We start from the raw sequence: 12,911 nt of genomic DNA, 5'->3' as shown, positions 1-12,911 counted from the left end.
TTCACCAAGACACTAACTGGCGACTTGCATGAAATGGACCCAACTTTCAGCGAAGAGGAGGCAGATCGGTTCACACAGTCACTGCTTCAGGAGAATGTGGAAGATGAACTTATCAATGCATCACTAGCTCAAGAACTGAACACATCCGCTGCAGGAAGGAGGCTCTTCGTCACTCGGGGTGGACTCATTGGCCTAGGCCCTGATTGGATGCAGCGAGGAGATGAAGTTTGGGTGCTCTTTGGGGGAAGTGTTCCATTCATTCTCCGCCCTGTGCAGGACTCGGGGGCTCAAAAAGGCTGCGGCAATATCGAAATTCCATACAAGTACCACGTTGTTATTGGAGATTGCTACGTCCATGGAATCATGTTTGGAGAAGGAGTGGGAGATCCAAGCAGTGAGCAGCTGGTGTTTTTGATATGACCATCGCTAGTTCAAACTACCCTCATGCTCTCTTTCATAGATTATTTTGCAATCTATTCATCAGATATACCACGGGTATTGGAATCATCGCCGCAGACAACTACCCATGATTCCTGATTCCAGTGTAACGCCTAACAAAAGTTGTCGGTCCGCTAATATCGTGTTGTAGCTATCTTGACGACATATTGCCCAAAAATTCTTACTCTGTCCAGGATAGTTCTTCTGGACAGAGGATTATCAAAAAGTCACGCTATTTGTCCCCGCTTTTTTTTCCTTTCACGGGGTTGCCGATGTCCATTTTGGTATGCCGCATTTAAAGGCTCCATTTTCTGACTCAATGACGTCGAGCGTGGGGGTCCCCGCTTTCTCCATGCGGATTTAGTGAAGATTGGTGGGATTTCTGAACGTGGGGGAGTCAGAACGGCAAAGCGGGTAACCCCCGCAGCAGCCACCCCCGCCATCCCCATGCTCAATGCTCCGATGCTTTAGTACCCTCGTCTTCACCTTTCTACTTCTCTCAATTATCTGCTTTCCAATTTCCTGATCGTTTCATACAAACAGATCAACATTTCAACCGCAAAGCTCCGAGAAATGGCGAAGATAAAGACCATAGAGTATTTCCGTGTCAAGCCACGATGGCTGATGGTCAAAATCACCGATGAAACCGGGGAGCATGGATGGGGTGAAGCAACGCTCGAAGGCCATGATCTTGCGGTTGAGGGTACTTTGGATGAAATGATTGTCAGGCTTATTGGCATGGACGCGAGGTTCGACCGATTGCAATCTTTTGGTGTCACCTCGCTAACACTATTCACAGCAACATCGAACATATCTGGCAGAAGTTCTGGAGACATAGCTTCTACCGCGGAGGCCCAGTTTTCATGTCTGCTCTTTCCGGCATTGATATTGCACTATGGGATCTGAAAGGTAAGCTGGAAAATACCGACAAAGGGGATTCTCCTAATTTATTATCCAGGCCGTAAACTGAAGGTTCCAGTATGGGAGCTACTCGGCGGTAAAGTGCGTAACAAAGTTCAAGTTTACGCCTGGATCGGCGGTGACCGCCCAGCCGACGTGGAGGTTGCAGCGTACGTCAATATTCTCCAGATATTTCATCCTACTAACAAATAATAGCAAAGCAAGAATTGCTCAAGGTCTCAAGTGTGTGAAAATGAACGCCACTGAAGATGTCAACTGGCTGGACAGCCCCTCCGCTGTTGAAGCCACTGTCGAGCGCCTGAAGACAGTCAAAGCCCTCGGTCTTGACGCTGGACTCGACTTCCATGGCCGTCTTCACAAGCCAATGGCAAAGCAGCTTGCCAAAGCCCTCGAGCCGCACCGGCCGTTGTTCATCGAGGAGCCGTTGCTTTGTGAGCATCCGGAGGCGATCAAGCAACTCGCCGCCCACACAACAATTCCAATTGCTTTCGGAGAGCGATTGTACACTCGCTGGGACGTAAAGCCATTCCTCGAACATGTCGACGTTCTGCAGCCAGACATTGCGCATGCAGGAGGAATCTCGGAGACAAAGCGCATCGCCCAGATGGCTGAGGCGTACGACGTCGCAATCGCACCACATTGTCCACTGGGACCAGTGGCTTTCGCAGCCAGCTTGCATGTTGCGTTGAGCACACCGAACTTCGCCATTTTGGAGATGAGCTTGGGCATGCATTACAATGTCGAGGCCGGCGACATTGATTTGTTGACGTATTTGAAGGATCCTAGCGTGTTTGACATTGAGGAAGGTTTCGTCAAAGCACCAACAGGAACTGGACTGGGAATTGAGATTGACGAAGAGATGGTAAGGAGGATTGCAAAGGATACAGCACCTTGGCAGTGCAAGGAGTTCTATGGGGTTGACGGTGGGATCAGGGAATGGTAATTCACATGAGGAAGGTTTTCAGAATCTATCAATGCAAAATCTGATATACATGCCACTCACTCTCACTCTGCCTGTACTGTTGAGAACGCCGCCTAACGGGTGGACTCGAATGTTTCACTGAGACCATGGCGCAGACTACGGCTGCGCATTGCCTCCAAACCGCTGAACCTCCGAACACCGCACATGCCCGACGCTTTCGCACTCCAAAACTTTATGCACTCGTTTCTTCCACTGATGCGTTTACAATTCTTTCTCGAGGCGACAATCTATGAATAATCTGAATATCTCCCACTTGACTGACCATGTTCCATCTAGGTTGCCGAATTGCATTCTCTACCTGCCCATCCAGCCACCGTCCACAGTGAGAATCTCTCCAGATACATATAGACTGGCTGTGCTGGCCAAGAAAACCGTTGCACCTTTGAAGTCATCCGGACTACCCCATCTTCCCGCCGGGATTCTCGCCAGGATGCTGGCTGCACGCTCCTTATCGTTCAACAGGGCTTCGTTCATGTCCGTGGCAACATAGCCAGGAGCAATGGCATTGACATTGACTCCTTTGGATGCCCACTCATTCGACAAAGCCTTTGTCAACTGCGCCACTCCGCCTTTTGCAGCTGCATAGGCTGGAACGGTGAGGCCACCTTGGAAAGACACCAATGATGCTACATTGATGATACTGCCTCGGTGACCTCGCGAATCCGGCTCTCGCGTCAACATGTAACGTCCAAAGTCCCTACAGAGCGTGAAAACGGTAGAGAGATTGACTTGCAGCACCTGAATTATGCCGATTTAGCACAACGTCTCCAAGAACGGATTTGTCTCATTTACCTCATCCCAATCGCTCTTGGGAAAGATATGACTCGGGTGCCTTCTCTGAATGCCAGCGCATGTCACAAGAATATCAATGTCATGTTTCTCGGAAAGAACGCGTTCCGCAAGGCTGGCAACCTCCGTGTCCGAGGCTAGGTCTGCGGTAACAATGGTCGCCTTCCTCCCAAGCTCTAGTATCTTGGATTTGGTTGCAGTGTTCTTGTCGTCTCTCTGTATATTCGGAGAATGCATTAACAAGTTGTTGGAGACACTAGCTGGGAAAGGCACACTTGTATAAGGACGACATCCGCTCCAGCTTCAGCGAGAGCAATTGCCATTGCTGCTCCGATCCCTCGGGTCCCACCCGTGACAGCAGCCGTGCGGCCCTTGAGGGAGAACAGACTCTCAACATACGAATTGGCCATGGTGATACTGTCGTGAAGGCACTGAGTAGTTGCTATCAGACAAAATCGATTGTTCAACGTTCAACGAATTGCCCCGCAAAGTTGTTCTCGAAATGACCTCGGCAATGCTTCAAGTTGGTTTGATATATGTCGCATGGTTACTTCCAGCATAGGAAACAGTTCGTGGGGGTTTGGAATGTGGCACTCAATCACCGCGCTTCCCGCTCCGACAACTGAGCGTGGGGGTCTCTCCTGTTCCAATGCAGATCGCGTGCTCCGATTTCGGGCAGTATTCCTTGTTTTGAATGTCGGTGGATCCGGGGTGTCAGCAATGACCAGGGCGCAAAGTGCGGGGAAGTTGACCAACCCCGCATTCGTGGGGGTTGTTGTGTGGGATTTTTGCATCTCTCGGATCTTGCTCAGCGAATCGAAACATCTACGGGTGAGTACCGAATTGAGTATTCCGTTACTGCGATACTACTATTTTGACTCATTCCGCAGCCTCAGATCAACACCGAGCAGCAGAGTGTACAGGGTCTCGATAATAGGAGTCTTCACTCCCAGTTCCCTTGCTTTCCGCACCGGATATCCCAAAATCACCTCCACCTCCATCGGTTTCCCGTTTTTGCAGTCAGTCTGCATGCTACTGCCGATGCCCGGCATAGCCAGAATCCTATCCATCAAGCGGTCGATGAGAGAAGAGTCAAGGCCGACGTTGCAGGCACGTGCCACATCAATCACCTCCTGCATCAGCTGCCGAGTGAGAGGCGTCGCCTGTGCCGAAGAATTCAGCCAAGTTTTGGTGTCAAGCATGGTGAGTGTCGTGAGCGAGTTCCACGCGGCGTTCCAGACCACCTTCTCCCAGCGCTGGACTTGCATGTCCTCAAGGACTTGGAACTTGGTACCGCCCTGCTTGAGCAGTTCCGCGAAACGATCCAGCTTCGCTTGGTCATCTGCGCCCTGAGACTCCACTTGATCCTTGAAAAGACCGATTTGCAGGTCTTCGGACTTTCTGTGGATAACAAATCCAGGCGATGTCTGGATCGCACCGACCCAGGTCTAAGGATAATCAGATACTGTATTGTGGGGTTGTAAATGGGTGTCACATACCACACAGGTGATGATTGTGCAATTCGGAAAGACATTCCGGAAGGGCGGCTCATTTCCAACCCCATTTTGGATGATGACGATTGACGTTTTCCCTTGGTCGACGACTGGGACTAATGCTCTTGCCGTCTCATCCTGGTCGGTTGCTTTGTTTGTGCAGACAACATAATCAAAGGTTTTCTTAAGATCCGCTGGAGTCTTTACCACTTCAAAATGTCAATAAGTTGTTGTTGTTCCGTACCGGATTTTGCTTACCCTCAAATGGCCGGACAACGTGGTTGCCGTGGTTCTCACTTTCAATGACCAGCCCCTTCAGGAACTCAGCATCCAGTCTCATACAGAATGCAAAGATGTGCTCACTTTCTCTTTCACTGCGTCATAGTTTGACCTTGCTACCACGGTCAGACGCACATTGGGCGCCCGACCCAGGATGAAGGCGTAGAAAGAACCAATGCTACGAGCATATGAAAGATTAGTTGACAAGCCAAAAGACGAAGAGAAATACTTACGCCCCAAGGCCATAGAGGAGAACGTCAATGTGGTCAGCCATTGCTCACGTGGAGATTAATTGCCTCGCAAAAACGCCGCAAGACGGGTCCAGACTATTTATATCTATTGCTTGATTGACCCCGCCCACGGCTCTGGGTTGATTTGATTACATAAGACAAGACCGGCGTGGCGGCCCTCGGCTTTCCCAAGCCCGTTGCGGACAATAGTGGGGATCCTACCCGATGGGAAACATCGCTTGAGATAAGAGACGTCGATCGCTGCCATATACCCCAACAAGGGCGTTGTCGTTATGCTTGATTACTCTGAGATTTTTTTTTTTGGCTGCGCGCTTCGCAATTTTACTACCTTACATCTCCATTCCAAAAATCAGAGGGGGTACTTGACTGCACCGGGACCCATCTTCCTATTCTCACGAGCCAATATAAATCTCAAAACTGTGCCCGCCAGAATTGCCACCAAAGCGGTTCCTGTATTTACACCCATTGCGAGGACTGTCATGCTCTATTAGCTTGTATTCCAAGAAAGGCCTTTTAGACAGGGCCATCACGTACTGTATCTGGGAGAGTGAGATGTGGGGTACAAGTAGCTTCCAAAAATATTCGCGCAGTTGGCCACGGAGTTGATCATGGCCAATGCTGCAGCCCGCTTTGCTGCCGGCCGCGGAATGGCGCTGGAGGCCCAAGCAAACACTAAAGGCCAGCTCGACCAAAAGCCTGGGACCATAAGCATGATGGAGATGTACCGCGGCACAATTGCTGTGGTTGATGCCGCAATGACGAAGGCTACAATAGCAAAGTAGAGCGGCGCCGTGCAATGGAAGTACCTCTCGCCGGTTCGATCTGAGTTCCACGCAATGAAGCACGATGTGAACATGCAAAGAACCTGGCAATAGTGTCAGTGCCGTGATCTTGCCTTTCATACTTTGGTGGCTTACGTATGGAGGAGCTGTCAGCAGGAGTGTCTCAGTGCGGCCATACCCCAAAGTCTCGACAACAGTGGGAAAGAAGTTGAGCACCGAAGCCGAGGATGCGACGCAGATGAGCATGATGGCCACGACGTATACTTTGATCTCTTTGGCTGCCATCTTGAACCCTTCGAGAATTGAGGAATTGTCATCCTCGCTCTGATCCGTCTCTCCAGCATCTTGTTCCAGTCTCCACATGGCAAGCTGCCGCTCTTGCTCAGATAGCCATCCCGTCGTGTGGGGGAAGTTTGGCAGCACTGGTTGTGCGTAAGCAATGTTTTCTGAATTATGTTTCACTAACGAATGCTTACAAAATATGGCAAGTATAGCTACGACAACTGTGGCAGTTCCCTCAATAATGAAGAGCCATCGCCTGAGAGAATCAGCTCATGAGACAAGAATGGATGCATGCCCATTGATAACTTACCACGATGCCAATCCCCGTACACCAGCCATTCCGTCCAGAACTCCTGCAGCAATCAAACCAGAAAAGGCTCCGGACAGTAAGCTGCCTTGGAACAAAATGGCGAGCCGAACGCCCAGTTCTTTTCGTGTGTACCAGGAAGAAAGGTAGAAGACGCAACCGGGCTTCATCCTGTCAGTTTGAGTTTTATTGCAGAAGCCGGAGGAGGTATACCCAGTAAGCAGCTTCCAGGATGCCCAACAGGACACGGCATGATACGAGTCCAGCAAAGTTGTGTACCGCTCCAGTCGCTCCTGAAACGACTCCCCACATCCCCATTACGGTTGGAAGATACAAAGCTGGCTTCCCCACGGATTTTAGTAGCAGGTTTGACGGAACTATGATAATCAGTTTTGACATTCAAAAGAGTTCGACATGACCGGTGCTTACCTTGCATTAAAACATATCCCACAAAAAGAATGCTCACTGAAGTCTATACTGTGATAAATATCAAGCTGCATATCGGCTGGAGTGAGCTTACCTGGTACTGCGAGCCAACCAAGTTTAGATCTTGTTCCATTCCACCCAATCGAGCAGCTGCGATATTGTTCCGGTCAAGATAGTTCTATGCCAGTCAGTCGTTTCCGGTGTGGGTAAAGTGTCTCAGCAACAATAACTCACCAAGATGTACATGATGATCACGAGCGGCAGCATCCTCAAATCAACCTTCCATACCATCTTCTTCTCAATGCGTCGGAACTCATCCTCGCTCAGGTCTTCCAAAAGAGCTGGCAGCTCCGGGCCGGTCTGATCTTTCAGTTTATCGATATGGTGCACTTCGGCCTTGGAACTGTCCTTGTTTCTGGAATCATCTCCTTTCGTATTTTCTTCCGGATGGGAAGCCATGATGACGTGTCAGGCAGGCTTAATCGTGATTATGAAGGAATCAACAGCTGTTAGACAACAGTCTACCTTATAAGCCTTTATAGGAGCCTCTATACTTTATTTCAGGGTGGAGGAACGATCCAACTTGTGCTATAAATCTTGGTTACACCGATTGCAACTCGGTCGGTGAGGAATACGTGGGGGGAAATTGCGGGGAAGTGGACCGCACATTGTGCGGGGTGATGACAGACGCGGCGTAAGCGTCCGGGGAGGCTCGAGAAATAGGTTTAGCAGGGCATGTATCGATAGTCGGCCGGTCCGGGGTCCTGAGAGGCTGAGCAATCAGACCACACCAACGTGCCGGGTCAATGATCAAGGCCGAGTTTAGACCCTTAGCCGCTGCGGGGGATGTGCTTGGCCCCAGATCCGAAGTCGAACGGTCCAAAACTTACATAGGCTCTGAGCGCAGGCCAAGGCAGCCATTTCATGCCGTTCCCGCTTCTTTCAGGTTGTTGTGCCGGCGATCCCCCACGCCCCCACGGCCAACGCAACTACTCTGAGCTCTACGGCCAGACGGATCTATGGAACAGTGGTTGGTCTTGCAGAACAGCGCATCATTTTCCAGGTCCATATAGTTGGAGGGATGTGATCCGGGTGTTTGCCGTTGCAGTGGCTGGGCTGCTGGAAGCCACACGTTGTCGTCATCAGCGCAGTACATACAACTGTCCGAAGTCGGCCTGCAAACCTCGAATTATTACCATATTATCCCCACTTTCTGCCATCACTGTAAAGAATGTGGGGCAATACACGCAAATATGACATAGGATAACCCCGTACGAATCGTTAAAGCGTTTTGTCCTCGGTGGTTTTGATCCATACAACTTTATAGTCTATTCCATAGATAAATTACCTACCTGAATTGCATTCTTCGTGTTAATAGACCTTCCTTTAGGTCAGTATGGTACCGACTGAGTGTCAGTTATGCTTAACTAAAGCCAAGTGACTCATCGCGAAAGTACGGCCAGCGTTCTGATAGAAAGAAGGAAATTGCTGAACATGTATTGTGCAAGGCTGACTCCGATAAGCGCAATCCGCGCTCGAGTTCCACTCAAGTGAGTGGTAATGATTGATCTCGATGCACATTGGCAGCAGCGTCGTCAGCGTTGAAACTGCCATGTAGTATTCACTTTCTTCAGACGAGTATTATAAACCATGGACTGGGGTTTACTGAATTAATTTACGACAGAGGAAAATCATATACACCGATGAAGCTCGGCTGTACTTGAATTGCACAAGCTTTCCTGTAATGATTTTGCTGTCTCCTTAACCCCCTGCAGTAGGGGTTGGAGATGAAATAAATCGTTACTCCAGGCGGCCGGTTGTTGAGTTAGTGCCGCATCAGGCCAGAACAATGGAGTTCGTTGTCTATTAACTCGCTCTTCCAACATTTTCAGGACATCCATCATCTCGCGAACCAATCGTAGCGCAATGAATTTTACGACGAGTTCCTGCTCTTCTCCATCCATGTCGTAGCCTCCCAAGTTCGACCTTCCGATTGCACTGCTCACGTGCTTAGAGGACGCAAGATAGTCCTCTTGAGGTGGCATTTCCTGTGGAGTGGGCAGACTCTGGGACGGATCGGAATAAAGGGTGCCAGATGATGTATCAGTGGCTTTCTCAATCTCGTTGCCGAAGACAGCCACGAGGTAGTGTAACGCTGCTCGCACACCGCTGATGGCCATGTAAACGGCTTCCTCAGGGTTTCCCCTCTCGCAGCAATTACACTGCAACACATGCTTCCAGGTGGCTGTGGCTTTGCGGATGTGTAACAGCGCCGCATCGATCTGGAACTGTACATCCATCTCCAGCGCCTTCAACCCAGACAGCACCACTGCGCAACGCTTCAAGCAATCGCACAAGAGCTGCGGTATGTTGGCGTTCCTTTCGGGAGAAAGGCTCCTGGAAAGCGTTTGTAGACTTGCGATATACTCCGCATCATTCGAGTCGGGGAGACTCGCTGGAGGAACCTCTGGGGAAATACTCGTCACAGCGTCTTCCGGCCTGATGTTGACATGTTCGACGTTGCCGCAAAGAAGGTGTGTCGGGTCAGAATCCAGACAAGAGTACGACTCCCAGAGCGGAATGTCGTTGTAGTAATTGTGTTCGGCTGTTGCGAGATTAGTGAGTGAAAATTGTGTGAATGTTGAATTACACACCAGGGTAAAAGCCGGAAATGTCCATGTCCGGGATATGTGCATGCTCTTGGTCGTTGGAATCCTTGGTGGCATCTTTGGCTTGATCCGTCGTTGTTGGCTTTGCCGCCGCCTTTTCTTCACGTGCCACTCCCATCTTCTTTGTCCTGCGATTCTTCGGCCTTCCGAGTACGCTGGAAAAACTGTAGACGCAATCGGTGCCGAGCCTGCTGCAGGTGTTGCAGGGCGTGCCACCACTGCAGCGAACCTTTGAGCCGTGGCAGACATCACAAGCCATCCGCTTCTTTCTAATCCCTCGTAGCTGCGATTCGACGGGGCGAGACTTGGTCGTAGGTGAAGCCATCTCCATTTGACTTTTCAGAGTTCAACGTTGAACGAAGACAATTTCAGGGCTTGTGTGCACTTTCTTGCCCGTCTCCTTATCTGACTGACTGGTCCATAAATACTCTATCTGTCCAGATGGTCGCTGGCGACTGTGATACTCGCTGGCGTGGGTGGGCGCCTGAATCAGGCGGGCCGATGCATCTCCACTAGGTTGAGACGATATGACTCGGGGTAGGTGAGTATGTGTGGTGGTCGGGTATTTTCTCCACACCATTATCGACGAGTAACGACTCGGTTGGTCCGGACGTCGAGGCTCAAGGAGTCGCTGAAAGCCGCGTTTCGAACATGTGGATCTCTATATCTTGCTTTGAGGCCTTCCGCGGCGTGTGTCAGCCGAGCTCATGAGAGATGGCAATTAGCCTGATCACCCAATCGTTCGTTACCGGAAGCACTCCGCAGACCGCTCAGCAAGCATGAGCTCGCTTAGCGTTAATGCTTGACTGCGCCCCGTTGCTTGTATCGACTCATGGTTTCCTGTTGCATCCCACGCGAATCGCTTTTGGGCTCGAGATCGAAGACACGGGTCATTCCCGCGAGTCATGACTGGTTGTTCCTGCTGTTAACAGTCGGGTGCATGGGGTTCTCCGAGATCCCCGTAAACCTTGATCTCGACCTGGATCATTCTGATTGTCGCTCATGTGGTACACTTGTACTCCATGGGGTAAGTTCAACAACAACACTGTGGGCCGGTGCATGCTTGATTCAGACGCGAAACGAGTAAGTGACAACCACCGCGTACTACGTATGTCGGGCCATGACAGGAAACTGAATACGAGAAACAACGTCTCAGACTTCTCTTTCGGGTCCGCCTTAACGGTATTGGGCCTATATGAGTCCCTGAATAGCCAAGTGTGCCCATCCCGAAGCTCCTTTCTGCACTCTTCTATGCGCTGACAAGTAACATGTGCATGAATTGAGTAATTAAAAACTAGGAAGTCCCTTCATTCGGCGAGAGTTGCTCTATATGAAAGTTTACAGAACACGGCCTCCACAACATCAGTCTTCGCAGAAGATGTTAAGCCCCACAGAGAGACTCACTCCGAAACTCCTTTCTACACCGCTAGGACACGTGATGCGGCCACCACCTCATCAGGACTCGCATCTCTGAAAAGGCCTGAGCGCACCACGACTCTCCGCCACGCGCTTAGTATGGCGTCCAAGTCAGTGTCCTGAACGGGCACCTTGTGGCCATCATCGAACCGATAGACCTCGGCCGCCATGCCCGAAGCAGCATTCATTCCCTTCTCGTCGCGGTCAGCAGCAGCAGCCGCCGCCTGCGGATGCACGAGACCCCACAACGCCTCGCTACGATCTCTGTAGACCTCATCTCGCAACCCAACGATATGCAGACCGGGCGTCTTCAACCGTGCCAAACACTTCGCCTCTTCCTCCTCCTTCGCCTCCTCCTCATCCCCATCCGCACTACTACCACTGTTAATGCCATGCAGCCAAGGATCCGGATACGGGTCGACACCGCACGCCAGCACGACAAAGTCCCACAGCTTCGGGCACGCCGCGACGCCCGCCTCGGCCTTGAGCGTTAGTGCTGCTGTCAGCGCCGCGCCGTCGCTGAACGCCAGCACCCCGTGCACGCCGCCCGCGCGCTTGACCTGCTCCACCACCCACCGCTCGACGGCCGGGTCGCGCCGGCGCGCGCGGCGTCCGTCGTCCGGCTTGGCTGATGATGTTCTCCGTGCTTCTTTCGATGTTGTTGTGCTTGGCTCGAACCACGTCCGGTACGGTCCGGGAAAGAGCGAGGCCACCTCTGCTAGCGGCTGCTCCGGGGTCGAGACCTCGCGTGGCGACTCGAGGAAGATGAACTCGACGTCGTTGTACACGACGACGCCGCTGCCGCTGTTGCCGCCGTTGGTGGACCCGCTGCTGCTGTAGCTTGGCGGAGGAGGATAGTCGCTGCTGAAACTGATGCTGCTTCGACTGCTGATTGATGCCGCGAGATCGACTGAGGAGGACGAACTGGTGGTGGTGGCGGCGCTGCTGCTCTCCTCGTCGCTGTCGTAGTAGTATTGAGTGTTGTTGCGTTGCCAGGGATCGTCGAGGCCGGGGCTCGCGGCTCGAGAGGAGGAGGAGGTACTCGATGGGGAGGAGGAGGATGTTGCTGCTACTAGTGGGTGTTGGCGCAGGTGCTCCGCCCAGCGCTTGCGTAGCCGGGCCGTCTGGAACCGGTAGATGGCGCTGTTGCAGCTGAAGCCGTGGAGGCAGACGATGCGGATCTTGGCCGTGCGGTCTGTCGAGGCCATCGTGATGAGCGGTGAATATACGTATCAGGACCTGTAGTCTGGAGACAAGGAGAGTGAGAAAGATAGTAGGTGATGATTTATCTGTCTCTCTTTCTTTCCCTAAAACACGAGAAGAAGGTGGTGATGTATACCAAGGCGTTGAAGCGAGCCCGATGGGATATAATGTGCCTTCGGGGTAATTCATGCGTGATAAGGCAGCCCAGTGCCAAGCAATCCTATACAAATCAGGCCTGAATGAATCATGGCGGTTGTATTGGGAGGACTCCGTTTCATGATACGGTTGACGAGGCGGCAGTTTCCGATGATACATGAGTAGCTATCATCTCTAGGCGAGTGAGTAAGAATTCAGTGGTCCCAGGAGCCCCATCAGGTACAATTAAGTAATTCTCTTCGCAGGATAGGGGATGCCGCTAGCCTGTCGGAGATCTATCACCTATAAATTCGACTTCATACTACGAATGAACGGAGCAGGCGTGTGGTATGACATTGGGAATTCCCCAAACTTCTATGTTAATGGTACGAAGAGGCACGTACCGTGTATAGAGCCGCTTAAAGTATCTATAGAGGAGTATTTTTGCCTCTTTCTTGTAGGACTGTATCAAGTACCCAATAAAGCAATTCTGATGTGTATATCAAGAGGTGTGTGTCTCGTTGTGCACGCCTTCTTC

The 12,911-nt window shown here is 51.4% G+C and overlaps 5 protein-coding genes across 5 annotated transcripts; 1 reads left to right on the top strand and 4 right to left on the bottom strand.

Moving 5' to 3' along the window:
• Positions 1 to 1,011: 1,011 nt before the first annotated feature.
• Positions 1,012 to 2,302, top strand: LTHEOB_5522 (Mandelate racemase muconate lactonizing enzyme family protein; the record flags this gene model as incomplete). Its single annotated transcript, XM_035514677.1, has 4 exons — positions 1,012 to 1,187; positions 1,238 to 1,347; positions 1,397 to 1,508; positions 1,555 to 2,302. 4 exons carry the CDS (start codon positions 1,012 to 1,014, stop codon positions 2,300 to 2,302), a joined length of 1,146 nt encoding a protein of 381 aa, XP_035373812.1.
• A 1,697-nt stretch (positions 2,303 to 3,999) lies between these two features.
• On the bottom strand, positions 4,000 to 5,176 carry LTHEOB_5521 (Ketopantoate reductase family protein; the record flags this gene model as incomplete). The annotated part of the gene is made up of 5 exons (XM_035514676.1): positions 4,000 to 4,578; positions 4,630 to 4,832; positions 4,882 to 4,936; positions 4,987 to 5,080; positions 5,136 to 5,176. The coding sequence occupies 5 exons, from the start codon at positions 5,174 to 5,176 to the stop codon at positions 4,000 to 4,002; spliced, it is 972 nt and encodes a 323-aa protein (XP_035373811.1).
• A 503-nt stretch (positions 5,177 to 5,679) lies between these two features.
• LTHEOB_5520 (Transporter protein) lies at positions 5,680 to 7,409 on the bottom strand (the record flags this gene model as incomplete). Its single annotated transcript, XM_035514675.1, has 6 exons — positions 5,680 to 6,018; positions 6,071 to 6,357; positions 6,412 to 6,473; positions 6,528 to 6,688; positions 7,045 to 7,128; positions 7,185 to 7,409. 6 exons carry the CDS (start codon positions 7,407 to 7,409, stop codon positions 5,680 to 5,682), a joined length of 1,158 nt encoding a protein of 385 aa, XP_035373810.1.
• A 1,377-nt stretch (positions 7,410 to 8,786) lies between these two features.
• On the bottom strand, positions 8,787 to 9,950 carry LTHEOB_5519 (C6 transcription factor 2; the record flags this gene model as incomplete). The annotated part of the gene is made up of 3 exons (XM_035514673.1): positions 8,787 to 8,813; positions 8,864 to 9,555; positions 9,605 to 9,950. 3 exons carry the CDS (start codon positions 9,948 to 9,950, stop codon positions 8,787 to 8,789), a joined length of 1,065 nt encoding a protein of 354 aa, XP_035373809.1.
• Positions 9,951 to 11,037: 1,087 nt separating this feature from the next.
• LTHEOB_5518 (Ef-hand calcium-binding domain protein) lies at positions 11,038 to 12,243 on the bottom strand (the record flags this gene model as incomplete). Its single annotated transcript, XM_035514672.1, has 1 exon — positions 11,038 to 12,243. The coding sequence occupies one exon, from the start codon at positions 12,241 to 12,243 to the stop codon at positions 11,038 to 11,040; it is 1,206 nt and encodes a 401-aa protein (XP_035373808.1).
• Positions 12,244 to 12,911: the final 668 nt, after the last annotated feature.

The sequence above is a fragment of the Lasiodiplodia theobromae genome (genome assembly GCF_012971845.1).
Source record: "Lasiodiplodia theobromae strain AM2As chromosome Unknown scaffold_15, whole genome shotgun sequence".
Lineage (NCBI taxonomy): Eukaryota > Fungi > Ascomycota > Dothideomycetes > Botryosphaeriales > Botryosphaeriaceae > Lasiodiplodia > Lasiodiplodia theobromae.
This window is presented reverse-complemented; position numbering and strand designations above follow the sequence as displayed.